Source organism: Alligator sinensis, unplaced genomic scaffold (genome assembly GCF_000455745.1).
Source record: "Alligator sinensis unplaced genomic scaffold, ASM45574v1 scaffold800_1, whole genome shotgun sequence".
In the NCBI taxonomy this organism is placed as follows: domain Eukaryota; kingdom Metazoa; phylum Chordata; order Crocodylia; family Alligatoridae; genus Alligator; species Alligator sinensis.
This window is the reverse complement of record NW_005842655.1, coordinates 13,321-39,277: the sequence shown is the minus strand read 5'-3', so window position 1 is coordinate 39,277 and position 25,957 is coordinate 13,321. Positions and strand designations below refer to the sequence as shown.

Sequence of the window (25,957 nt, the reverse complement as noted above, 5' to 3'; positions counted from 1 at the left end):
GCTCCACTTCATCAACCTGCTGGATACTAGAGATCAGGGACTAAACATAGACATTGGATTTTTGATACATTATAATCTGCCTGGCAACTGACTCCCCGCCCAGCCCAGCCCCTGGCTTCTTTACCTTTCATCCCATCCAGGAAGAGCACACACCGACTGCTGCAGCTTCCTGAGCCTGACGAAGGGTTTTTGAACCCGAAAGCTTGCTTAATAACTATTCTCCAACCATTTGGGTTGGTCTAATAAAAGATATCAAATTCACCCAAGGAACCTTGTCTGCCTATATCCTTAGACCAACACGGCTACAACCTAAACCCCTGTAAGCTCTGGAAATGTTTTCATTCACCAAAGAAAAATAGCCATACACCCAGGCTTGTCTGAAAGGGCCGGTCTTCATTTGTTGCGCTTAAAAAAGATAAAGCCCCTTTTGATATTTGGAGGGAGCAACAGCAGCAGACATGGCCAAAGCTATTATTTTTATTGCACATGCTGTAATCTTTTCCCAGTGACTGAGCAGAATCTCCTAGTATTAGTAAATCCATCCAGGTACAGGTAATTTTTTGCTCTTAAGGCCTGAACTCAATACACTGAATCCCTACTCCCCAGAGCATGGGCCCAACATGAAGCTTATAGATGCTATTTTAATCCACTTTTTAATCCACCTTTCACTTTTCCCCCATGCATAGCTCTTTCTAAAGCCATCAGAGCCATCCAGGGCTGCATTTCCCAAAGCTGGGATTCCCAGTTACATGTTAGGAGGGTCTAGCAAAGCATCAGATACAACTTGGAAGACTCAAGCTTCACCCAACAGCATCATAAGACAGCCTCCGTCTTCTCCCTTCCTTTGCTGTTTTGGCTTCAAGCTTTAGAGAATCGATGACCAAGTGAAAAAAAATAGGGAAAAAAAGCTCTCTTTTTGCGGGCTCTGGAAAACAATCGGAATGGCAGCATCTTTCTTTCATTTCCGGTTTGCTCAGTGTACAGTCAGCGCAGCAGTGAGACTCAGCCGAGTGCTGCCGCCTTCGCTTGTCTACCTGGCAGTCTGCAACCCACACACACGGCGTGCGTGGACTTTTGGTGGGACTGTTGGAGGGAGCCAGCACTGAGCTGCACAAACTAGAAAAAGGCGAGGTGTTGGGTGCGACTAGCTGGCTTATATCCTTGGCAACTCTAGGATACAAAACTGAACTAAAAACAACCTCCTCTTTTAAAGGCAGGGTGGTCCGAGTCAAACCGCTTTCCACAGGCTCAGGAACCCTTAAGGCGCAGACAAAAGTGACAATTTTTGCCTGATCTGGCCCCTGAAAGTACTCTACAGCTGTGACCAAACAGAAGTGCATGGCTGCCGAGTGCTTTAAAAGGGCCTGACCTGATTCAACAAAAATCTAGAGCCTCATCAGATAAAGACATTTTGAAACAAAGCACCTTCAGTAACTTCTGTCTGTGCTGCCTCCTAGCTCCAGCACTGTTTTCAGAATGGGAGGGGGGGAAAGGGAGCAGACAGTTCAGTCTGGGGTTTTTCAGCCAGCACTAGAGGATGGGGCAAGTGTATTGGACCCCCTCTGAGGTGGGGCAGGGCTCCAATCCACCCTCCCCACTTTCTAGTGCTGCCTGGGAGCCCCCAGAACGAGCTCCCTCCACTCCCTTTCCCCCACTCTCATTCAGAAAACAGCCCTAGGGCTGGGAATGGGGAGGGGCATTGCTAGGGGAGAACAGCTGCAGGCTTGCAGCCACTCTAAACAGTAGCTGGATTCCCCAACCCCAGGACCCAACAGTGAACTTCTGTTGGGTCTGGGGGATCATTGTAACTCATAGCGCTTCCTGCAAAGCACCATGAGTTACAATGTGGAGCTACTCTTCTGTCTGCATCTTTAGTTCTATTCCTGGTCTTTGCTGCCAATTTTGGCGAGTCTATGTTTTCCCTACCTACCCTGTGTCCATCTATGCTGCTAGCTTTTAAGAGAAACCACTGTCTCTTGCTGAATGAGTGAGCAATGCCTGGTACAGATGACCCTGATCTGAGCTGAGGCCTCAAGACCCCACGGTAATAATTTGATCAGTCCTCAGTGGCCTTTTTGAAATGACATTAGGATCTATCGTGTTAGAAGGAGCATGTGGCCAGCAGCAGAGAAAGCATCATACATTTAGGCTGTGCCCTCTGGAGAGCAGAGCTAATAGAATGTGGTACCAGTTAGAAATGGCCCAATGAAATAATCTAATCAGCTCCCAAGTGGATGAATTAACTGCCCTGCCAAGAGGAAAACCCTGTCACTGAATTGATTTTTGCAAGGAGAATAGCATGGCAGGGGGCCACCCTCATTGAAGGGAAATGTGATCCAAATGCTATTCCATTCCTGGAGGGCATTTTCAGAGCTGAGAAAAGAACCTCCCATGTAAACAGCACCCACATGTTTGATGCCTCCCTCCCCCCCCCCAGGAGTTACAAGAGGTCCATTTAGCTACTGAGCTCAATGGTGACGTGCACTGAAATACAAAGGGCTGGATGCTGCCCAGATGCTGTCCCTGCTTTTATAAAGGTTTTTTTTCTTCTAGTGGATTGGTCACATTTGGCTATAAAGTCACGCACAGGACACTAAGAAGCCTTCACCAGCCTGTCAGGTTCCTTGTCTTAGGCCCTCATATAGGGAAGCCTCCCATGTCTCATTCATTTCAAACCACCTAAGGAAAGACCCACTCCTGTGTCTGTTAGGAAGCAAGGCCAAGCCTGGCTGTGCTGACAGGGCCATTCAGGCTGACCACTGTTCACCTGACGCTGGTCCATGGTGAGTCTTAATTTGGACACGCTTCGGCTGTCCCATACTTCACCATCTCCTGGTCCTTCTTCGTTTTAGTTCTTTTGCAAAAACCTCTATTGGTTTTTAAATGCAGAATGGTTATGCCCTACTCCCAGCTGTGTGGCATCATTCCTGGATATTACTGATCTTGGATTTGCTTGACAGTTCTTGTCTCTACCTGCATCCTCAGAAGGCTTAGCTCTCTCCATAAGGCTACACCCCTGGACTGAGCAGCACGCATCTTAAGTGAATGCACAAATGACAAACCAGTTAATTGTTTTCTCATCAGTCTAGTCAGAAACCACCCTCTGTAGGACTGGAGAAGCCATATGGTGACTCAGGGGATTGCTAATAGCTTACCTTTAATCCAGGCTTTGCTTTTGAACCGCAGTTCACTCCTTCCAACACAGCCAAATAGCGACTAAAAGCCATTAGCCACTGAAAGTTCTCCTGATAAGATTCAAGGTCTCAAGTCCAGCTCCTAGGAAACACAGATGCCCAATCACAAAATCTTGAATACACCTGATGCTATTTGTCCCTCTTGTGCATGGAGGGCTGTGCCTTGGCAGAGATCTGGGCCAATGGATAATGCTCTTTGTGGCGGGCCAGTAGGGGGGCACTCCTGCGTTGAGTCGCCCACCTCCCTGCGCCCGACCACCTTCCAGGCTCCGAGTGCCTCCCTTGGGGTGCCTCCCGTCCGGCCGACCCCTTCCCTGGAGCACCCCCGCTAGCCTGGGGTTCCCGCTGCCACCATCCAAGGCTCTGGACTCACTTCTGGCTCTGCGCACCTTGGAGAACACAGGCCTGATCATCCAATGGGTGCTAGACCCAATACAGGCACTTGGGGCACTTCCCCAAGTCAGGGGCTTATTAGGAAGCCTCCCTTAGTCCACAGACCTAAGGGGCCTCCTTGGCGTAATTTAGACCCACCCCTCAATAAGTCTCCCACACCGGTCTCAAAGGAGAACTTTATCGATGACAGGGTGTAGGGCAGAAATAGGGTAAAAGGTAGAGCAATATCAAGAAATCTTACAGGAATATCAGAGGAATCCCATAGAGCAAACCAGGGTGGCTGAGGTAGCCGTTTCAACACGCATCTGAGTTACTGAAGCTAAATATCTAATCGGATCTCTAGTAGCTTACTCACTCACATCGTCCAGAGGTGGTTGTTGTTTCCTCTGGAGGCAGGGCACTCTTGGAGCATGCGGTGATGAGGAGAGAGCCAGGTTCAGATTCCCCTGGATGACCGCATGGCTAATGGCTGCTCTTCTTCCTGGCCCAGGCCTTTTTATAACCTCTCTGACCTCAGCAGCCGGTCCAACCGAAGCTGCCAATACTGGCTACAAACCGACCAATCTACAAAGCATCCCTGGCTACCTAGGCCCGCACGCAGGGCCGGGCCTTTCCCCCCCGCCGCCCCGCCCAGGTGACCAGAGCATCGCCTCCCAGGCGCCAGGCTTTTGTCATGCAGACAAGGTGGGAGATCCCCGCCCTGAGGGATTCAACCGCAGCCTCTCAGGCTGGCTGAGACAGATCTCTGGAGAGGGGCACCGACAGTGGCATTTCTGCTACACTCTTGTCTTATGAGATGTTCCCCACCACCCCTGGACAGAACAATTTCAGCCCATGGATGAGGGAAAGTACAGAGTGAGCTTTGCCACGGCTTGACTAGAGGAGTGGTTCTCAACCTTGCTAGCCTCAAGGCACCCACCATAACTTTTCTGAATGTAGCAGCACTCTGGGGTGCTGGTTGAGGCTTATCAAGGGTAGACTCTACATTCAAAAAAGTTATGGATAACTGCCTTGAGGCTAAGACGATTGAAAACCGCTTTTCTACCTAGTGCTGGGGAGGGTGGCAGGGACTGTCCCTCACCCTGCTGTGCTCAGCTCTGTCCACCACCTTCCCCTTGCCTCCACCCTGGGCCCATGCCAGAGGGGGGAAAGGGTGGTTCCTGCAACTGAGGCTGCTCCCTTGGGGTCGTGCAAGCATGTGACGGGAGCCATCTGCCCCCAGGGTCCCTCCTACTGGTCCTGGGAGCGTGGGAGAAGCTGAAAAGAGTTGTTCCATCCACATGTCCACCCACCCACACCAGAAAAAACTGCTGCGGGGTGGGTGGGGGGACATGCAGGTGCATCAAAGGGTGGGGGAGGGCAGCAGCAGCAGTCTCCAGAGTAGCAGTGGGGATGCTGATGGTTGCTAGATGTTGCAGTGGGTGTGTGGAGCTGGACTGGCAGGGGAGGAGAGTGCTTTACTCCTCACGCACAAACTGGGTCCTGCAGCACTCCTCAAGCAATCTCACAGCACCCCAGGTGCTGTGGTACCTTGTTTGAGACTTACTGGTCTAGAGGGAGGGTGGACTTGAGAATGGGACTCAAGAGATGAGGATCAGTTGTCAGCTGTGGCAAAAACCTGCGTGGCTTAGTGCAAGGCACCTGCTCTTTTTGTGAATGTATAAGTGGGGGTAATCATCCTCATTGCTTTCCCCCACTCTTTGGCTAGTTTATCTGCTTGAATTGCAACCTCTTTTGAGCATGGGTTCTGGAGACTGTCTAATCCAATGTGGGGCTTGCTCTTACCTGGATTCTAGGTAGTAACAGCATAAAAATAGTTGGGACATTAAAAAAATTCTCCCTGCTCCTGCCCACCCTACACACTGATTTCTGATCACTGTAAGATAGGAAATGTCTTGGAATGATTGTGATTTTAAAATGAAAATAATTCTCAATGCAGATGCCAGAAGAATAAGCCCAAGTTATCCCGCTGACCATTTAACTGTGTGTAGGGCTAGCTAAGTGTCACCAAGCTAGTTTCCTTGATGATATTTTTTTGAACCAGGGGTTATTCTACTAGCCACCATATTGATCTTTGCCCTGTAAATGTCCATCAAGGCTTTTGCATCACTGAAGCCCATGTATCTGATCTTTGCTTTTGCTCTGTTTTCTCTTGCATGTACCTCAATCAGAGGCAGGCTGAGTTGTTCACGTTGAGACAATCCATCTGCAGCCAGTCACCCCATTTCATGGTCAAACATCTGCTGGGAATCCTTTTTAGCTATGTCTAGAGCAGCCATGAAAGCTAATGTGTCCAAGCAGGTTCCTTTTCATGTTAGTCACAAACAGACTTGTACTACATCAGTTCTTACAGGCTCACCTCATTTTGGGATCCTGGGTTGTTAGGCTTTTTATAGCCTTGCTGCTCTACTGACTGAGTGATGGGCTTTGGCATCATAGAAAATTAGCGTTGGAAGGGACCTCAGGAGGTCATCTAGTTTAACCCCCTGCTCAAAGCAGGTCCACACCCAACTAGATCATTCCAGCTAAGTCTTTGTCTAGCCGGGTCTCGAAAACCTCCAAGTCCATCACCTCTCTGGGTAACCTGCTCCAGTGTTTTACTACCCTCCTAGAGAGAAAATTCTTCCTAATATCTAAACTAAACTTCCTTTGCTGAAACTTGAGACCATTGCTCTTTGTCCTGTCATCTGCCACCGCTGAGACAGCCCAGCTCCACCCTCTTTGCAACCACTCGTCAGGTAGTTGAAGGCTGCTATTAAATCCCCTCTCAGTCTTCTCTTCTCCAGACTAAAAACCCCAGTTGCTTCAGCCTGTCCTCAGAAGTCGTGTGCCCTAGCCCTTAACCATTTTTGTTGCCCTCCGCTGGATTCTCTCCAATTTTTCCACATCCTTTCTGTGAGGGGCCCAAAACTGGACACAGTATTGCAGATGTGACCTCACCAGCACCAAAAGGAGGGGAAGAATCACTTTCCTCGTTCTGCTGGCAATGCTCCAACTAATGCAGCCCAGTGTGCTGTTATTATTCTTCTTGGCAACAAGGGCACTGTTGGCTCATATTCAGTATATTGTCCACTGTCACCGCCAGGACCTTTTCTACAGAGCTGCTGCTTAGCCAGTTGGTCTCCAACCTCTACCAGTGCATGGGATTGTTCCATCCTAAGTGCAGGACTTTGCACTTGCCCTTATTGAACCTCATGAGATTTATTTTGGTTCAATTCTCCAATTCACTGAGGTCTTTCTGAATCCTAGCCCTACCTTCCAGTGTATCTATTACTCCTCCCATCTTGGTGTCATCTGCAAACTTGCTGAGGGTGCGCTCCATCCCATCTTCCAGGTCATTGATGAAGATACTGAACAAAACAGGTCCCAGGACTGACCTCTGGGGCACTCCACTTAATACTGGCTGCCAGCTAGGCATGGAGCCATTGACTCTGAGCCTGATGATCCAGCCAGTTTTCCATCCACCTTACAGACCATTCACCAACCCATACTTACTTATCTTGCTTGCAAGAATCCTGTGGGAGACTGTATCAAAGGCCTTGCTAAAGTCAGGGTATATCATGTCCACTGCTCTTCCTGCATCCACAGAGCCAGTCATCTCATCATAGAAGACAATCAGGTTGGCCAGGCATGACTTGTCCTTGATGAATCCATGCTGACTGTTCCGAATTACCTTCTTGGAATCAGAGAATCGTAGAAAATGAGGGTTGGAAGGGACCTCAGGAGGTCACACCTAGTCCAACCCCCTGCTCAAAGTGGGACCAATTCCTTCTCCCCCAAGTGCTTAGAAATGGATTCCTTGAGGACCTGCTTCATGATTTTTCTAGGGACTGAGGTGAGGCTGACCAGTCTGTAGTTCCCTAGATCCTCCTTCTTCCCCGTCTTAAATATGGGCACTATATTTGCCCTTTCCAATCCCCAGTTGCCATGAGTTTTCAAAGATGATGGCCAGTGGTTCTGCAATCACATCGGCCAACTCCCTCAGCATCCTCAGGTGCATCCCATCCAGACTCATGGACTTGTACACATCCAGCATTTCTACATAGTCCCTAACCTGTTCTTTTGTCCCTGTTGCTCACCCTCTCCTGAAGCTGCCAGGTGCAGTAGTCTGGGAGCTCACCTTGCCTGTGAAGATTGAGGTGAAAAAGGCATTGAAAAAGGCCTTTTCTACATCATCTGTCACTAGGTTGCCCCCCCCATTTAGTAAAGAACCTACACTTTCCCTGATCTTCCTCTTGTTGCTGATATATTTGTAGAAACCCCTCTCTTCCCTTGCTACCTGCAACTCCAGTTGTGCTTTAGCCTTCCTGATTTCATCCCTGCATGCCCGAGCAATGCTCTTATACTCCTCCCTAGTTATTTGTCCAAGTTTCCACTTCTTGTAAGGTTCCTTTTTTGTGTTTTAGCTCACTGAAGAGTTCCCTGCTAAGCCAAGCTGGTCTTCTGCCATACTTTCTCATCTTCCTGCGCATCAGGATAGTTTGTTCCTGCACCCTTAGTAAGGTTTCTTTAAAGAACAGTCATCTCCTGAACTTCTTTTCCCCTCTGACAGGCTTCCCAGGGGATCCTGCCCATCAGTTCCCTGAGTGAGTTGAAGTCTGCTTTTCTGAAGCCCAGGGTCCTTACTCTGCTGTTCTCCTTCCTTCCTTTCCTCAGGATCCTGGACTCAATCATCATATGGTCAGTGCTTCCCTAGTTGCTATCAGCTTCTACATCCCCCACCAATTCTTCCCCGTTTGTGAGCAGCAGGTCAAGAAGAGCACAGCCCTTAGTTGGCCACTCCAGCACTTGCACCAGGAACTTGTCCCCAGCACTCTCCAAAAATGTCCTGAATTGCCTGCACACTGCTGTATTGCCCTCCCAGCAGTTGTCAGAGTGACTGAAGTCTCCCATGAGAACCAGGACCTGTGATCAGGAAACTTGCACTACCTGTTTGAAGAAAGCCTCATCCTCCTGGTCTGGTGGTCTATAGCAGATGCCCACCACAACATCACCCTTGGTGCTCTCTCCTCTAACCTTAACCCAGAGACTTTCAACAGGCCTGTCCCCAGTTTCATACTGGAGCTCTGAGCAATCCTACAGCTCTTCTACATAAAGCACAACTCTTCTCCCCTGTCTTGTCCTTCCTGGACAGTTTGTACCCATCCACAACAGCGCTCCAGTCATGCAAGCTCCCACCAAATCTCTGTTATTCCAGTCATATCATAGTTCTAGGACTGCAAGGACTTCCCATTCTTTCTGCTCGTTTCTTTTTAGTGATAACTTTCATAGCCATGTCAAGCAACCGGCATCACGCTTTAGTTTTTGGGACTGGCCTTTAAGGGTAGAAGTGCTAAAACCTGAGTGGGAGCAAGGTGCAAGACAGCTTTCATTTCTGCTTTGCTTTATTACAAGGAGAACATGGATCACCAGACCACGAGAGTGTAACTAATTGCTAGACAATAAGTCCAGGGTTTTTAGAGCATCTTTGGTCTGAGAACCTCAAAGCTTTTCATAAATTTGAATGCCCAACTTCAGAGAGAGCATGAGGGTCCATAGCAGTGCCCCTTGTTTAACTGAGATTGTGTGGCGAGATCTTAGGAAAGCCAAGAATAAAACCCAGGTGCCCTGACAGAGACCGCTCCCCCCAGCTCCAAGCACTTGCTACAGTTCCCACTCCTCCAGCGACTCGGTAGTTCTGCTTTTCCCAGTGTGGACTTGCTGTCTCGTTCTCTCAACAGACATGCTGCCAGCCCTGCCCATGGATCTCAAAGGGGAGCCCGGACCACCAGGGAAGCCAGGCCCACGAGGCCCTCCAGGACCACCAGGATACCCAGGAAAACCAGGCACCGGGAAACCAGGAATGCACGGCCAGCCAGGCCCTGCAGGGCCCCCTGGGTTTTCTGGTATTGGGAAACCAGGCATCCCAGGGCTCCCAGGAAAGGCGGGTATGAAAGGGATGCCTGGCTTGAAAGGTGAACCTGGCATGCGGGGAGAGCAAGGGCCACGGGGGCTGCCAGGGCCACCGGGTCTGCCTGGACCAGCAGGCATCTCAGTCAATGGTAAACCAGGCCTACAAGGGGCTCCAGGGCAACCTGGCTTTAGGGGTGAACCGGGACCGAAAGGGGAGCCGGGCCTTCGTGGGGAGCGTGGCATGAAAGGTGAAAATGGAGTTGGGAAGCCAGGGTTGCCAGGGCCCAGGGGGAACGGCGGGCCACCTGGTCCTGCTGGCCCACCAGGGTCTGTGGGCAATGGAAAACCAGGACTTGATGGCTTGCCAGGTGCTCCTGGGGAAAAGGGTGACATGGGCCCACATGGTCCACCTGGGATCAATGGGGAACCGGGGCTAATTGGGCCACGGGGCCTGCCAGGTGTGGACGGAATAGGCATCCCAGGGGTTGCTGGCATACCAGGGCTGCAAGGCCCCTTGGGGCCAAAGGGAGAACCCGGCATCCGTGGCCTCCCTGGTTTACCAGGGGCTACAGGCTACGGGAAACCGGGGCTGCCCGGCTTAAAAGGAGACCGCGGGCAGCCGGGGGTCCCAGGTGTGATTGGTGACAAAGGGGAGCCAGGCATAGATGGGGAGCCAGGAGACCAGGGGCCACCAGGCATCATAGGACCCCCAGGGCCCCCGGGGTCCATGGGCTTGCCAGGTAAACATGGGCTCATGGGCCCTAAAGGTGACGCCGGGCCCCCGGGGGCCCCAGGCATGCCAGGGATACGTGGAGACCAAGGGCCAAATGGTTTTGCAGGGAAACCAGGGATACCAGGAGAGAGAGGCTTGCCGGGTTCACATGGGCCACCGGGCCCAATGGGCCCAAAAGGGGAACCAGGGTTCATAGGGCTCCCTGGGGTACCTGGGTTAACAGGGGGGCCTGGCCCTAAGGGGGAGGGTGGGATTCCAGGGCAGCCGGGCCTGAGGGGCCCATCTGGTATTCCAGGTCTACAGGGCCCTGCGGGGCCGATGGGGCCTCAGGGTTTACCAGGGCTGAAAGGGGAACCAGGTCACCCAGGCCCTCCGGGAGAGGGGAAAGTGGGTGGGCCGGGTATCGCAGGGCCCGTTGGCCCACCTGGAATGCCAGGGAACCCCGGATTACATGGGCCTCCTGGGCCTCCCGGGCCCCCTGGCCCCCCCGGGGCACCAGGGGTGTTTGACGAGACAGGCATTGCTGGGCTCCATTTGCCAGACGGTGGCGTGGAAGGGGCTGTGCTGGGGAACGGCAAGCCAGGGAAGCCGCAGTATGGCCGAGGAGAGCTCTCTGCCCGAATAGCACCAGCATTCACGGCCATCCTGACCTCGCCATTCCCGGCATCCGGCATGCCGGTCAAATTTGACAGGACTTTGTATAACGGGCACAACGGCTACAATGCAGCTACTGGGATATTTACCTGTCCCATCTCTGGCATCTATTACTTTGCCTACCACGTGCATGTCAAAGGGACTAACGTCTGGGTGGCGCTGTACAAGAACAACGTACCTGCCACATACACCTACGATGAGTACAAAAAAGGCTACCTGGACCAAGCCTCGGGCAGCGCTGTGCTTGAACTCAAAGAGAACGACCAAGTCTGGGTGCAAATGCCTTCGGACCAAGCCAACGGGTTGTACTCCACAGAATACATCCACTCCTCCTTCTCTGGGTTCCTGCTTTGCCCCACATAACGGCTATTGGGTGCATTTCTTTTATACCCACTTTAGCCATAAACTGTCTTAATTTTTTTATTAAAAAAAAAGAAAAACAAAATAAAATAAAATTAATGCAAAAAAGAAAAATCACTGGGAAGAACGTGCCCATCGTTGGCACGGGACCTTGCTTCACGCTGTTTGATCAATGAGTCAAGAGGATAATCAGAAAGATGTTTTCTTGCTTTTTTTCTGTTTTTTGGGGGAGGGTAATGGCAAAGTGGAATAAACTTTACCCTAGCGACTGCACATCAAACTAGCATGGGATGGCAAGGACCTAGGCATGCAACGCGATTGTTCTGTAATCCAGAGTAGGTAAACTGAAGGAACTAGAGCCTTTTTTTTTGGTTTATAACCTTTTCCCATTTTGAGTTAAATAAAGACAGCGATTTTAATTGTTAGTGTACACTTTAGCCAGCAAAAAGGTCCTATGCACTCAACCCAAATCTATGTAGAAGCAGTGCCACGATGGATTGAAATATCTTCCTCCTAATGCACCACTGGCCCAAGTTTCAGTCTTATTCATACTTTTCTTTTTTATTTTTAAGATTGTGCTTTGAGGCAGTCTCTCTGATTTAATCAGGAGTCAGCGCGGGTTGATTTTTAGTCATCAAATGTGTAACACATTGCATAAGCACCTTTATATAATAAGTAAATAATTATTATTTAAAAAAAACCCTGTCTTTAGGAATAATACCACCATGTCAATGGTGTCTGGAAAAAGGACAAACAATTCCACACCCATTCAGGGAATTTAGGACCCCTGTGATGATCTAATGTTCCTCCATCTTGTGTTAATTTATCATGGGCAGGTCAAAGGGCTGGTTCTATCCTGTATATTTCTTTTTAGCCCAAAGACTTGCTTGGTGTTGTGAACACATTATTATCTGACAATCCAAAGATGGCACTGCAAGCATGGCTTACAATGCTTCTAGTCTGAGTTAATGGAAAGCTTCACGATGCTTTCTTGAATGTGCCATTTATGGACAACTTGTTCTTAATGTCTCTGTTTCAGGAAACAAATGTTCATGTTGGTATTTTTTTCTCTTCTCTGAGGACCTTTTAATTAAAAAAAGAGTGTTCACTCTGTCTTTCCATTCAATCATTTTACAATGGTGCTATTACCTACTTATGATGTTATTTACAAGTATAGTGCAATATGTATCTTTAAAGGTGCAGCATTCTGCATGCCAACTTCTGTGATTTAGTGCGGGGGGGGGGGGAATAATTTCCTGTTTGTCCTGTTGTTACCGCTTTGTCTCGATAATGCTTGAAATGTCACCAGTCTGAATATGGGATATAAGGCTTTGGAAATGGTGTGCACAGGTACTGACCACTTGGCGACTCTGCCCTTCGTTTAGGGGAACAATTGAGCCCTCTTGCTCTGTGGCTTGCCTGAAGATACACTAGAAATGAGCCCATGCAATTAGGCATTTCTAAAGTGATTCTTCCAAACCCAGGCAGACACAATGTCACCAAAGTTAAGCCACGCATAATATATTAAATCCCTTTCTGCAAAGACCTGTGACTAAGAGCTGAAGCTCAATCAATCAGCAGCTCAGCAACCAAGATTCTCAAATGTCCATGATGCCCATTGTAAGGAAAAACAGTAAGAACATGACTTGCTATTGTTCTCCAGATTTGTTGTAAAGATATTTAAACATAGATTTTCTATCTTTTTTTTAACTTACCCACATTTGTGTCTCTTGCCATCCAGGGCTTCAGGTTTGTTGTTTTTTTTAAATAAACTTCCCCATCTGTGAAAATAAGAAACAAAAATAAGAAAGCTATAGAGGAAAAGAAAAAAAAACAACAGAATTCTATAGTTAAATATTCCAGCTGCTACACTGCTGGAAATTGGGTCTCCCTCACTTTGGTTTCAGTTTTTATTCAGATTTACAGCTGCAGATTGTGAAGCAAAGGAGCTTTGTAAACAGACAAACACAGACCTGGTAAATCCATCAGGAGGTTCTGATTCCTAAAGGCAGGGGAAGGTCAGAGCCCTTCATGGACCAGATCGTAGTTCTTTGATTTCCCGTCAGGAAAAGGAGCCATAAAAAACAAGGAAACAAGTAAACTTAAAAGAAATGGAGCTCAGATGTTTTCTTCACATCCACGCTTGGGAAGAGGATGCTGGAATGGGGCTCATCTCTCCTTTATTTAAGTATATTTTCCTGTGGAGAACAGCAGTGAACTCAAGTTTATAAGGCATCAGACCCCTTTCGTTTCAGAGCAGTGGTGTTTCGCTGCTTTCACCGAGTCACGCTGCCAGAGGCAGAGATGGTAACACACGTAACGCTACCTGCGGTTAGGGTAAGGGAGCTTCCATGTACTCAAGCTTACTCTCAAGGGTGGAAGTTTATGCCTGTTACTCAACAAAGCAATTTATTTATACTGTGTTCTAACCTATGTTCAATCCTTTTTTGTTTCGTTTTGTTTTGTTTTGATTCAGTCTTCTGGTTCTGGCTGGCAAAAGTAATGACAAAAATGCACATTTATAATAACCCAACTCTGAAACATTAACTCCGTCAATACTGTAGACTACCGTGTTGCAATTTCACTTTCCCTTCATGTGCAGAGCATAAACCATAATCAACCTTCTGCAGCTATATAACCTGTTACATTTACACAGTAATTGAAAGGCAAAGATATACACGCACATAGAGTTAGGCTAGAAAAACGATGCACAGAATGAAGGGGGTGTTCCAGAAGCCAGATATTGTCAGGAAGGTATTCTTTTTCGGAAGTATTTAGTACATGATGATAATTGCCAGCAGAAGGATTTATTTTCTGTCGTGTGTGTGAGCGCATGAGATTTTGGTTTCAATCGCCAAAAAATAAAAATACGGTTGGGTTGGATGAAGTATGTCTATTTTTAACTATGAAAACTGCATTACAATGTGCATTTTTATATACAAATTCTTACTATTTTTTTTAAGTTTGCCTCTAGTATCTTCATTTCTAACCTAGTATATAGAGGATTTTAGTTTTGTAAATACTTATTACATGCACTGTCTGTCAGTAAAATTGGTTTAAAATGCACTCTTTTCGTTTGTGAGTGGAAACTGGCCTTCTTCAGAACTAAAACTACAGTACTTGATTGTATTGACACAACATCAATAAAACTTATTGTATAAAAGATGGCCCTACCTGGATCTTTGTCCTGTTGCTTGTTTGGATTACAGCATCAGCTTGAGACCTCACCTGAGATCAGAGCCCCAGAGAGTTGGTGGGAGAGGTGGGAGAAAGAAGCCTTTGAATGATGGAAGCTTTGAAGGGGAGACGGGCAGAGGATGGATCATTCTGGATATGCCCTGCTTAAATACTCACCCCCTTAGCACCTGTCTGCCACTGCAAGAGACAGGAGACCAGGCTGGATGGACCTGTGGGCTGACCCAATATGTTCTCAAGTATTCCCATTACACTTACAGGGACTGGAGGCAGAAACAGAGCCCAGGACCAGCCCAGAAGGTCCATATCAGAGCTGGATTGGAACCTGCCTTTCCTGTATCACATTCCAGTGCCTTATTCAGAGGTTATTAAAAGCAGCACTTGTGAGTTATCTTTGTATAAACCTGCCAAATAAGAGATGATCATGACTCCGTGGGTCTCCTCTAGACTGCGGGTACTCCGAGCAGTCTGCAGATCAGAAACATGCCCGGATTGTTGGCCCTGAATGTTCCCCTAGAGTATCCCACCAGGGGGACAAAGAGCATAGCCCACTCTCAATGGTCCATCCAGTGCATGGCTTCTCTGCTGAAACTTTCAGCAAGTGGGGAAAGTCAGTGGCAACGACGGGTTTGATTTTGGCAAGGTAAGCAACTGTCCCCTAAGAACCAGAATTAAATATCTGTATCAGCATGGCCAGCTCTGAGAGTAATAACTTTCATTAGCTGGGTTTTTCATTGTAGCCATGTTGGTCTAAGGCAGGGGAGGGCAATTATTTTGTGCGGAGGGCCGCTTACTGAGTTTTGGCAAGCCATCAAGGGCCACATGACAGGCAGCCAGGGGCAGATAAATATTAATTTTATAAATTTTCTAGGGGCCCCACGGGCCAGACAGAATAGCCTGGTGGACCGCATCTGGCCAGTGGGCTGCATTTTGCCTGCCTCGGTCTAAGGATTAGCATTTCTTATATGACAAGCTTACTCCATAGCACTACAAAAGGAAACACACTGCAACGATTTCTTCTGATTTCAGGGCACTATTTGTTTTGAGGAACTTAAGACAGAAGGAGTTGAAGCCTGGGTTTTCCTCTCCCCTCTCCATCTTTTTTTAATATGCCAAATTTTAAGATTGATAAAAGCAAGCCTAATGCCAGCAAGCAATCTACCACTCACAAGGGGTTTCCCAGTGGGAGAGCAACATGCACGTATAATGTGGGAGATAAGGGAGTTTTGAGTAACAATAGAGATTTCAAATTGGCATGGTCTATACTTCCACCTAGGAAAATCGTATCCTGCCCCCCACCCCCACCAGGGCACAAATTCCAGAACGTATGACGGCAACATTCCCCATTCCCCTTCTTCCCAGTGAGAGAAGCCATGGAGAATTCCATCTAGTATTCTGGTCTAAGTAGCATAACACTCACAAAATTGCAGGAAAAATTGATGACTATGAATATGACTATGATTAGAGGAAATGGTGAAGCTGACTGTACACCAAGTGCTGTCAAAGGCAAAAGTGAAGAAAATGTGAGAGAAAATATTTCTTCCTCTGATCGCTTTCTCTCTGCTTTCTTAATTGGAGAGGTTCCAACGTTTCCAGTTGTAAATGTTCTAAGTTGATGGGTCCCTTCAAAACCTATGAAGCAGAGACAGATCACCTTCAGGGTGTAATTTTTGGTTTATTTGGTCATCTGTAATTAGCTTGGAATGATTGCAGGAGTTAAAATCTTTTCACTGACGGCTCCCCTGTAACTTCTACAAGGCAACACCCTTCACACACACTTCCAGCTCCCAAACAGGGCATGCAGCAGCAACACACCAGATGACTAACACATCAAGTCCCTCTGTTTTAACGTCTTCTCTCCTGCTCTTATAGGACACTCAACAGACATCAGGAGGCACTACTTCAGTCAGGGCAGCCAGGATCTGGAACCAGCTTCCAAAGGAAGTGGTGCTGGCTCCTACCTTAGGGGTTTTTAAAAGGAGGCTTGATAATTACCTAGTTGGGGTCATATGAGCTTAAACTTACCAGGGGTCATATGAGCCCAGTATTCATTCCTGCCCAGGGCAGGAGACCTGACTTGATGATCTGCTCAGGTCCCTTCCGACCCTACATCTATGAACCTATGAACTGTTATTCCCTGCTCATAAAACTATGCCTGGATGGCTACTCTTCTTTTACAACAGATTTTAAGTGTTAAACTTACCCCAAATAAAGCAGAAGTTCCAGCCGCCTAGAAGATGTGCCATTGGCATGGAAGGGCTTTCATTCTTCAGATTCATAGACGTTAGGGGCTGGAAGGGACCTCACGAGATCTTTGGGTCCAGGACCCCTGCAAGAAACACTTTAAGAAACTATAATAAAATAAATCGCAGGCTGTCCCGAAAGAGGAGCAGTAGAAGGGAAAATAGCTGTTAGGTTTTTCTAAGACTTCTATAATTCCAATACATGGCAGCAAATAGAGTGTAAAGCTATAAATGGAATTATGCACCATAATTCTCTGCTGGTGACATCTAAAGTGCAATTATAGTTAAATAAAATCAGTCTGGAAAAGTACTGCCACACGACTGAACTTTGGTGGGTTTACACCCAGCTTAATTTCCCCATCCAGAACAGCTGGGGTTAAACACCAAAATCAGGATTTGCAACTCAGCCAGCAAAGAGATGTTGCCAAGACAGATTCCAGGCCCTTTACCGTAGGCAATCTGGGAAATGCAACTATGACCATTCCCAAACCCCATACTGTAACTGAATCAGCCCCAATTCCTTTGTGTTTCACATGATGAAGGCTAAATGCTCGCTATTCCAGAACACGTAACAAAGCTGACTGCAATGTTACATCAAAGCAGCTTGGGCAAGGGGAAAATCTCTCTGCTCCTGCTGGGTTTCAGTGCACCTTCCCAGGTTTACGTGCAAAGCAGCTGTGGGTGTCACGCCCATGGGGTGCCTTCAAATCAATTATGCTGCAGCTCAGAGGAGGAAAATACAGAGGAAGTTTGATACGCAACAAGTGTGGGCTATCCAAGGGTCATCTTATAGCGGTAAGACAACTATGTCAAATGATGCTAATCACTCTGTCATAAGCACTTATTTAGCCTGACTGCTTCCTTTACTAGGAATCCATAGTCATTAGTGTTTGCAATCTCTGGGAAAACATGTACTGGACACTTGTACCTGCTGACTCAAAAGTCCTCAGCTCTTCACCAGGAGATGTACTGCACTCCTTCATGGAACAGTTCAAGATGCAGAAAGAAACTAAGGCCTGTTGGGCAGGCCTGGATAAGGGGATGCAGAAAACTATCAAGCTGAGACACAGCTGTGCTTATCTCTTCATTGCAACATTTCAGGCACCAACCACTGATGCACAAGGCGCATTACACCCTGCTTCCCCAAACCTGCAATAGCCCGGTGAATGGGTTTCAAGTCCCATTACACTTCAGAGACCCTATATACAGATTTTCCCAACTTGGTTCCAGGCTCACCTCCACTTGAATGGCCACAATTTTTTTTAACCTAGCTACAAAAGACTCCCTAGTAGAAGCACATATAGATTCATAGATGTTAGGGTCGGAAGGGACCTCAATAGATCATCGAGTCTGACCCCCTAAGGGTCGATGATATAAGGAAGGACATCTCTCTGCTCAGGAAGCCTTGGTGGCTATACTGCTAACTGAAGAGGCTGAAGCCAATATATCGCTAGGCACCAGTTATGACACCAACTTATGGAACATAACTCCATTGCGCCAATAATTAGCCACTGTGCTGATGTTTTCCTTAAAAGATACAAAGTGATTTTATTTATTTCCAAGAAAATCAGCTCCTGGCACTTTTTTGGTACGCACTTCAATCCTGAGTTAGAGAAAGCAAGATTCAGTAAACAGAAAGCTTGCCTTAGCTTCACAGTGTCCTTTCAGGTCAGAGAAAAACAAGACAGGTTTAAAAAATATTTGCTTTTTAAAATGTCTTCATTGAAAACAACAGAATCTTAAAGTAAGTACATCATGACACTTCAAATTTTCTGCAAATTTGCAATACAATCCGTGCTAGCAGCAGGCTCGTAATTCCACACATTTATAGGACAAAATATTCCAATTTACAGAAGGAAAATCCAGCAACGCTTCATACACAAGTCTCAAGACTTCAAAGAAACAAAGTACAGGAGAGGTGAGGAACAAATATATTACAACCAGATTTTTCACATGTACCATCAATCTGAAACACAGAAAAACTGTAGGCTGATATCATGCTGGGCAAGAGCCCCATGTTGGCAATGCATTCACTTCCCAGTCTCAATACAAAAATATACATATATATAGAATTACTTTGGAACATTCAGATTTATAAATGTTTCCATATGACGGCTTCCTGCAAACAGGATGTTTGTTTTTTATTTCTCTGTTTTGTTTGGTCTAACGACTTCAGACATTTCACAAACCATTTCGACATGATTCTGCCTGTTTACAAACTCAGATCATCTCCTCTTGCTCCAATTCTGCTAGATGAAGTGCGTACGCTTCCAACTGAAGAACCATGCTGCTTTATTTTCGTTATGGCCTCTGAGTGCACATTTCTTAACAGAGGTACACTCCCCACTGAAACTGCCCTTCCATCTCTTTTTAAATAATTGATTCCACACTGTTAAAGCAGAGTTAAAACCTATTCCCACCAAATTCAGATCTTTACCATTCCCTTGAGGGGAGCAAGATCTGACCCCTATGTACCACTAGGTTTTAACTACATTATCTCATCCCACAGGTGTACTAGCATCCTTGGTAGATGCACTGGATTATGTACAGAATGGGTGTTAATTATGCAGTGGTAGCAAAAAGTGTAGCTCCAGCAACATGAGCGTCAGGGCCCGAATCAAGAGTAAGTAATTCAGACAGCAAAGGAGAGAAAACAATGGCAAAAACCATGACTTACTCCTACTGGAACAAGTAATATGGAATCCTACCCATACTGGCCAATGATACTGCTTACAATGCCGCGAGATGGATGAGGCAACCTCTCTAATCCCACTCGGTTCTCATTCTGTGTCTACAGCAGAGCTCACTCTAAGGAGGCTTTGCAATCCAGTGTACCGCTTCCCAAATGCTGGGACTTTTCTGAGTGATATTCCAGGCTTTTCCAGTAATTCATCTTTCTGTTGGGCTCCCATGCACCAACACTGCCCATTCAGCTGTTCAACCTCTGCGAGTGAAATACAAGTGTAAGAGGGCTACAGGGCAACCCAAGTGCTGCTATGAATTAGACTGTGAATGTTTCAAGGAAAGGCCACAGCATTTAGAAGCCAATGGCAGGAAACCAGAAAGTTTCTGTATTCTGCACCCCTCCCCCTTGGAATCTTAACAAGGGTTTAAATAGAAAGAGACAAGGGCAGAAGGACAAGACAGAGTGAAGAGCAGAAATCTCACCAGAAACCAAGCAATGCTGGTGAGTTTTGGTGGAGAAATAAATATCACCATTTAAATTATCCCCCGTGCACACTCGCCAGACAAACTGAAACAGAGAAATAAGTCCTGTCTCTAACACCCCGCTCTCATTTTCACCATGTAGCACCTGACCAAAAGGGTCATTCTGAGAGTGGAGGGCCGACTGGTGGTTGATGATGATGTAGATCTGACCAGCGAGGTTGCTGACTGTACCTTTGGCACAAGATGTCATAGTGTTGGCTCAGAGTTGTTGGCAGTAGAGCTCATATAAGCTATTTGCCACCTTCTCTGTCTCTTGAAAAGCTTCACAGCTCTGCTCCCAGCTTGCGGGTACCTGCTCCTCCCCATAGTAAGCCCCTGCAATGGCTCCAGCCATAGTAGCTATAGTGTCTGTGTCTCCACCCAGCGAGATACAGTAGATAATGGCCCTCTGCAGATTGTTGTAGTGATCAGGGATATCTGGGTCAGATCCCATGGAGCGCAGGAAGGAGTAAATCGCAGTGGGGACAGACCGCAGAGCAGCAACCCCATTGCCTGTTAATAAAAGAAGTTTGTGAATTAAAGGGAAAGAAAACTGTGGAAGATCTCCGCTTCCTTCCTGCCCAACCTTTCTGCTTTCATTCCTGACCTGCTGCCCCCAGCCACAAGGATGCGTTTCCAACAATGCCAATGTAGCCCTGATCTGCAATGTCTCTGGGTACTCCGGCATCCGCTCACTTGTGTCCAAAACGATGGGTTGTCATTAAGATAAGTGATCTTGGAACCCTAGTAACTATCCAAGCATCTCTCTAAGCCATGGCTACTCTAAGTTTATGGAAGGGAGTTGCTGTGAAGTGGTTCAGACACTTGTTCTATGAGGCTGAGCAGGCAGTCTTTGCACTACATCCAGCCCCTGCCAGTCTAGACAGGAAAGGCTGGACCCCGGAGAGAAAGCATTAACCCCAGAGACTCCTTGGACTACTGCCCCATGGTTTTTACTGGATACCTGTACTAAAAAAGGCGCTTACCTAATTCAAACAATACATCTGACTTTGGAACTGTGCTGAGCTCCAAAAATTCCTTTATCTTCTTCAGGCGCCTTGAAAAGGGTAAATCCTCAAAGCCCAACCTGGGGATAAAAGAGTGGAATGAAACAAAAGCTCCAGTGGACTTTTCTCATCTTGTCATGAAGGCATTAAACATATGATTTAATCTGATAAAATCCAATCCAGGAAGAGTTATTCAAGCAAACAGACATGCCCAAGAGAAGCAGAAAGAAGAATATTCGGCAGCTAGATACATTCAGCTGTAAAAGTGGATTTCCTTCAGGTATCAGAACCAGAGATATAACTGACGAGACTTCCAGCTCAGCAGAGACAACAGAGAAAAAAACCTCAAAGCAAAGTTGTTCTAACAGCAATGAAGCTAAGTGTGTAGAAGAGAGCTCACTATCAGGACAGAGAAGGACCAGATAAATCTGTTTGCAACAAAACAACTCCCCAGGGGAGGTCAGATACGAGAGATGAATAACTGCAGAGACTGAAATGGCCCACTGAACAGACATGAGAAGCTAGACCCAGAAGCAGGCAGCTTACAGCACAGTCTCTTGGCTAAGTGACAGCAGCAAGGGGGAAACCGGGTGACTGTGGGCTGTCTTCCTATCACTCCTCCATACACATCTCCAGGCACTGTCACTGGCTCATTGGACTTATTTGAGAGGCAGTAACATTGGCGTACTCCCTTGGAGCACTCGTTATTAACCTCTGACACATATACTCCTGTCCCTGCTTTCTCATTTGTTGTCACCCAGAAACTCTTGTTATGCATCTAGTTGCCTCCCTAGCTCTGGGGGGCTTATAGCTTTCTTGGTGGGCCCATGTCCACTGCAAATAGGCCTGCCAGCTGACAGCTTCTATGCATCGCAGGCACACAGACACACTTCTACTCCAGGAATGGATTAACTTGGCTTGAGGGAAGAAGCAGAGGAAACCTGAAGCCAGAAGGATTTCCCATTCCTTATTCCAAAGGCATCCACCCCCGAGAGACTGGGCTACGTGCTCATGACAGCTGGCTGAGAGGCATAAAGTGATTGCCACAGATTGCTCTTGAAGAGAGGCAAGGAATCAGACAGCTACTTACGCTCGTGCATCAGCCAGAGACTTATCATCCGCTTCCACATCCTCCATGTGGCCAATCAGCTGCTCCAGGAAGCTCTCCCTGCTGAGCTCTCCCTGTAGGGCGAGGTGCACTGCCAGAGCCTGCAGGATGGCTCCGTTATAGCCCAGCGAATTAGAGTGGGTCAGCTCAGCACTGAGCTTCGCAAACTATGGATTTAAAAATGCCATCAGGACACATGCATGAAGGACAATTGCCAACCCTCACCACCCCGTCAGCAAGGAGCTCAGGTGCCCAAACCAACTCCAGGAACGCACCTTTTTCACATCCTGAATGTCAGAATAAACGAGCGAAATGCCCGCAACCCTCATGGCACCACCATTCCCATAGGAGCCTTTCCCATTGAACTGTGCTCTTGCTGGCTCAAACACATCGCTGCACTTGGGGCTCAGGAGCTTTTTAAATACAGTGACAACCCCCATTCCATAGCCCCGGTTTGGTTCCTTCTTATATTCCTCAGCAAACCTGCCGAGGCAAAAGAACAGCAATTACATAGCATCAAGAAAAAAACGCACCAGACAGGCAGTGTCAACTCACACTTGGATCTGTTCCTTAAGTTTGGGGAAAACTTTATAAAGCTCTACTATTTATACCAAAGCAACATACAGAGACCTCAGCGGGCGCATCTACACATTCATGAATGCGCCTTAGATACTGCGCCTTTAGTTTAATACTTCCTTAATGAAGTACTAACTGAATGCGCAGTAACTACAGTTATTGAACAGAAGCACCGGCACGCTGTTTTTTTAGTGACACTTACTGCGCATTAGCCAAATAACACTGCACAGTAGGCTATTAGCACGGTTTTTGCTGTGACATGCTAATGTGTAGTAAACATCTTGGGTAGACGCGCCCAGTCAGGAGAGCAAGGCCTTATTGTGCTCGCTGCCAGAGCCTCAGGCGATGGGTAAAAGGCTTGTATTTTCCTGTGGTAATACAGACATTGCATTCGCATAAATCACTGGTTTAAACTCTTGACTTTGATGATTTTAAAATACTCATTATAAATAGCTGGAAACATTTCAGAAAGTCAAACCTAGGGCAAAAATACTTTTGTTTGCATCCAATGAACATGATTTTTAAACAAACTTCTCCATTCAATGCTTGAAACTCAAATGCTTTGCAGCCAGGATTTGAAAGCAGAACAGACTATAAACAAAACTGAAATGGATTTAATTGTTAATCACTGCCCCCGCTCAGGGAAACATCAAAAAGTACATTGAGCATTAAGCGTGATAAGTAAATTGGAAGGGGAATAGTTTTGAAATTCCAAAGTGTAATCAAACTACAAATAATTCTGCATGCTTACAGCACAGGTATTTTAAAATGATAGCATCCCTCCCTATTCCAAGTCATCAGTGAATTTTAGATGCTACCACTGAAGTAAATATAACTGCAAGAGGCACTGAGGTCTCTCTGCAGAAGAAGTTTTGTTCTTTTTGCTCTTTCCACACCAATACAAAGTTATACCAGCCTGCAGTCCTCTCTCCTGTCACAGGCTTCAAACGCACAGCTAGAGGTGGCCGATTCATTTCAGAAAGCTTCATTTGCTATCATATGCGAATGACCACAAGGACGGTCTATTGTGTTCCTTACCTCCTGGCCATATCAACTTCATCAAATTCTTGCTTGGCTAGCAGGGACTGTACCACAGACCTAGACATAGCTGTATCATCTGTGTAAGAGAGAGTTTCTGAAAGAGAATGGAAAAAATATGGTATGGACACTTACATGCAAGACAACCTACTGCTCTTCCCAAACCTCGGTACCATTTCCCCACTGGTAGGAATTCTCTCCGCAGTTTGAATGAAAATGTCACCAAATGTTTTCCAATTACTCAAAACTTTTCACTGGTCACAAATGATATTGCAGGATTTTCTGGAATTATCTCTAAATCCTCTTTAATCCGAACTGCTCCCTTACGCACTAGAAGGATACACAATCAGCAATAATGTGCCAGGCGTTACTGTCAGTAAGTGCAAAAAACAATCAGTTTGAGATCCAAATCACAGAATGATGGTCCATTTGGAATATATTTATTTCAAAAGAACCTATTCAAAGCAGTTTCAGGACCATACTTTCCCTGCCCAGTCCTTCTGTCAAGTAAGTATCATTTTCCTTTTTTCTAAGGAAGGAATGCCTAGTCTCTTGTTGCGCTGCGGACGATCACAAACCGTAGGAAATAGTGAAACCGGCATTGCTCAAAAAGCTGACAAACCCACAGAAGTAAATAACCAGAAAAATTATTCTCCCAACTCTCATTCAGTTCTACTCAGCTTAGTTCTTGCAACAAGACTGCTTCTGAAACAGAAGAGTGATTTTTGCCTGTGCCCCTTCAGATGATAACTATTTTTTTTCCGATCTTATTACTAGTATTTGTGTTACAAAGATCCCAACACAGATTGAGGCCCTGCTATGCTGTGTACTTACAGACCCACGCTAAGGCTCAAAGAGCAGACAAAGCAGGCAACAGGTCGGGGAAAGGTAAAACTAGCCCTCTTTTACCAATGAAACCTGACACAATTAAAGGATGCCCACGGTCACAAAAGGATTCTGCTAAAGGGGACAGAAATGAACCCCTGATCTCCCACGTCAGCACCAGAGGTGGCAACCTGCACCCTTGCTTTCTGCATCTTACTGCTGCATCTACATTCACCACGGTGCTTGTCCCCTCACAACAGGTCAGCTCTCCGGACAGACTTCTGCCTTGTGACTGGAAAGTCGCTGGCATGAGGTGCTCCATGAATAGCAGACTGGCCATTCCCACTGTGTCAGGGGAATTGACAGGGGCTCAAGTTAAGGAATTTCCTTCCCATACACAGAGACTTGCTGCAGTACAGGCATGTCACATGGCACCGTGCAGGATAAAGAATGAGATGCTCTCACGGGACTCTCTGTCCCAAGTCCACATAAGAAGTGCCACCTGGGTCAGACCAACTCGGCCTACTCCAACATCCTCTCTCTGACAGTGGCAGGAGTAGATGCTTTAGGGCAGGAATGAGGAACCTCTGGGTCGCCGGCGACTCCATTTCCCAGCTGCCCCTGCCCACGTGGCTTGTGCCAGTCTCCATGAAGACCTCAGCTGAGCCGGCAGCGCGCGTGGCAGGGCAGCGCAGGGGGCTGCTCCGGAGCTGCCGGAAATGTGGTATGGAGGCAGCTTGCTCTGGAGCCACGAGCTGTAGCTTGCATGCTCTGGGCAGGGGCACGCATGTAGAGGACTGCGGCTCTGCCCCGGCTCCGGACCGGCTGTCACTGCTGCAAGGAGCTGGGGCAGAGCCACGAGCCCCTGCATGCGTGCCCCTGCCCGGAGCGTGCAGCCTACAGACCCTGGCTCTGCCCTGGCTCCATAACAAGCTGCCCCATCCCACGTTCCCGGCAGCTCCGGAGCAGTGTCTGCTGAATGCAAGGCCGGCACGGCTGAGGCTGGGGGACCGGCACAAGCCACGGATACATGCCACGGGGACCGGCACAAGCCACAGAAACGTGCCGTGGAGACCGGCACAAGCCACGGAGATGTGCCGTGGGGACGTGCCACGGAGACATGAGGAGCCCCAAGGGCAGGGGCAGCTGGAAAATAGAGTCCCTGGCCGACCAGATCCATCCCGCAAGCCGGATGCTGCCCATCCCTGCTTTAGGGGGGGCGCAACGAAGCGGACAGCTGTATCGCAAGCAATGAGTCTCACTCAGGGTGCTGGATGCCCTGACTACCTTTCCGGGGCGCCTTCCCACTGCTACACGTGCAACTGCAAGTCACGAGATAAACCCACAGCTATCAACTCCACAGGGCAATCACACATGTTCTCCAGAAAGGGGTGTGCGTGTGTGCAGGGGGGGGGGTGTCTTTAATTAGTTCCGAGAGCCGTGCTAATTAAAAGCGCCTGCCCGGGATCTCGGGTGGGGGCGGGGGCCTGATGCGAGATGTCGCCTCCCCCTCAGGGGCCTGGTCGCTGCCC

General features: G+C 47.5%; 2 protein-coding genes across 6 annotated transcripts in view; one reads left to right on the top strand and one right to left on the bottom strand.

Moving 5' to 3' along the window:
• COL8A2 (collagen type VIII alpha 2 chain) overlaps nucleotides 1-14,397 on the top strand; it is a 178,081-nt gene extending 163,684 nt beyond the window's left edge. For all 5 annotated transcript variants that reach the window (XM_025215606.1, XM_006033704.1, XM_025215608.1 and 2 more), the window contains one exon: nucleotides 9,308-14,397. In XM_025215606.1, the coding sequence (XP_025071391.1) occupies nucleotides 9,308-11,229 (1,922 nt within the window). In that variant the 3' untranslated portion in view covers nucleotides 11,230-14,397. The remainder of the gene's footprint in view (nucleotides 1-9,307) is intronic.
• Nucleotides 14,398-18,366: 3,969 nt separating this feature from the next.
• On the bottom strand, nucleotides 18,367-25,074 carry ADPRHL2 (ADP-ribosylhydrolase like 2). Its single transcript, XM_025215605.1, has 5 exons — nucleotides 23,601-25,074; nucleotides 22,262-22,469; nucleotides 21,969-22,153; nucleotides 20,858-20,958; nucleotides 18,367-20,384 (listed from the first exon to the last, which is right to left on the bottom strand). Exons 1-5 carry the CDS (start codon nucleotides 23,666-23,668, stop codon nucleotides 20,092-20,094), a joined length of 855 nt encoding a protein of 284 aa, XP_025071390.1. The 5' UTR covers nucleotides 23,669-25,074; the 3' UTR covers nucleotides 18,367-20,091.
• Between the last annotated feature and the right edge of the window lie 883 nt (nucleotides 25,075-25,957).

Excerpts from the sequence above, each read along its gene's own strand:
- ADPRHL2 (XM_025215605.1), bottom strand. The coding sequence starts at position 23,668 with ATGTCTAGGTCTGTGGTACAGTCCCTGCTAGCCAAGCAAGAATTTGAT. Across the intron at positions 22,470-23,600 it reads GAAGTTGATATGGCCAGGAG|GTTTGCTGAGGAATATAAGA; the intron begins GTAAGGAACACA and ends TTGCCTCGGCAG. Across the intron at positions 20,959-21,968 it reads TCTCTGGCTGATGCACGAGC|GTTGGGCTTTGAGGATTTAC; the intron begins GTAAGTAGCTGT and ends TTTTATCCCCAG.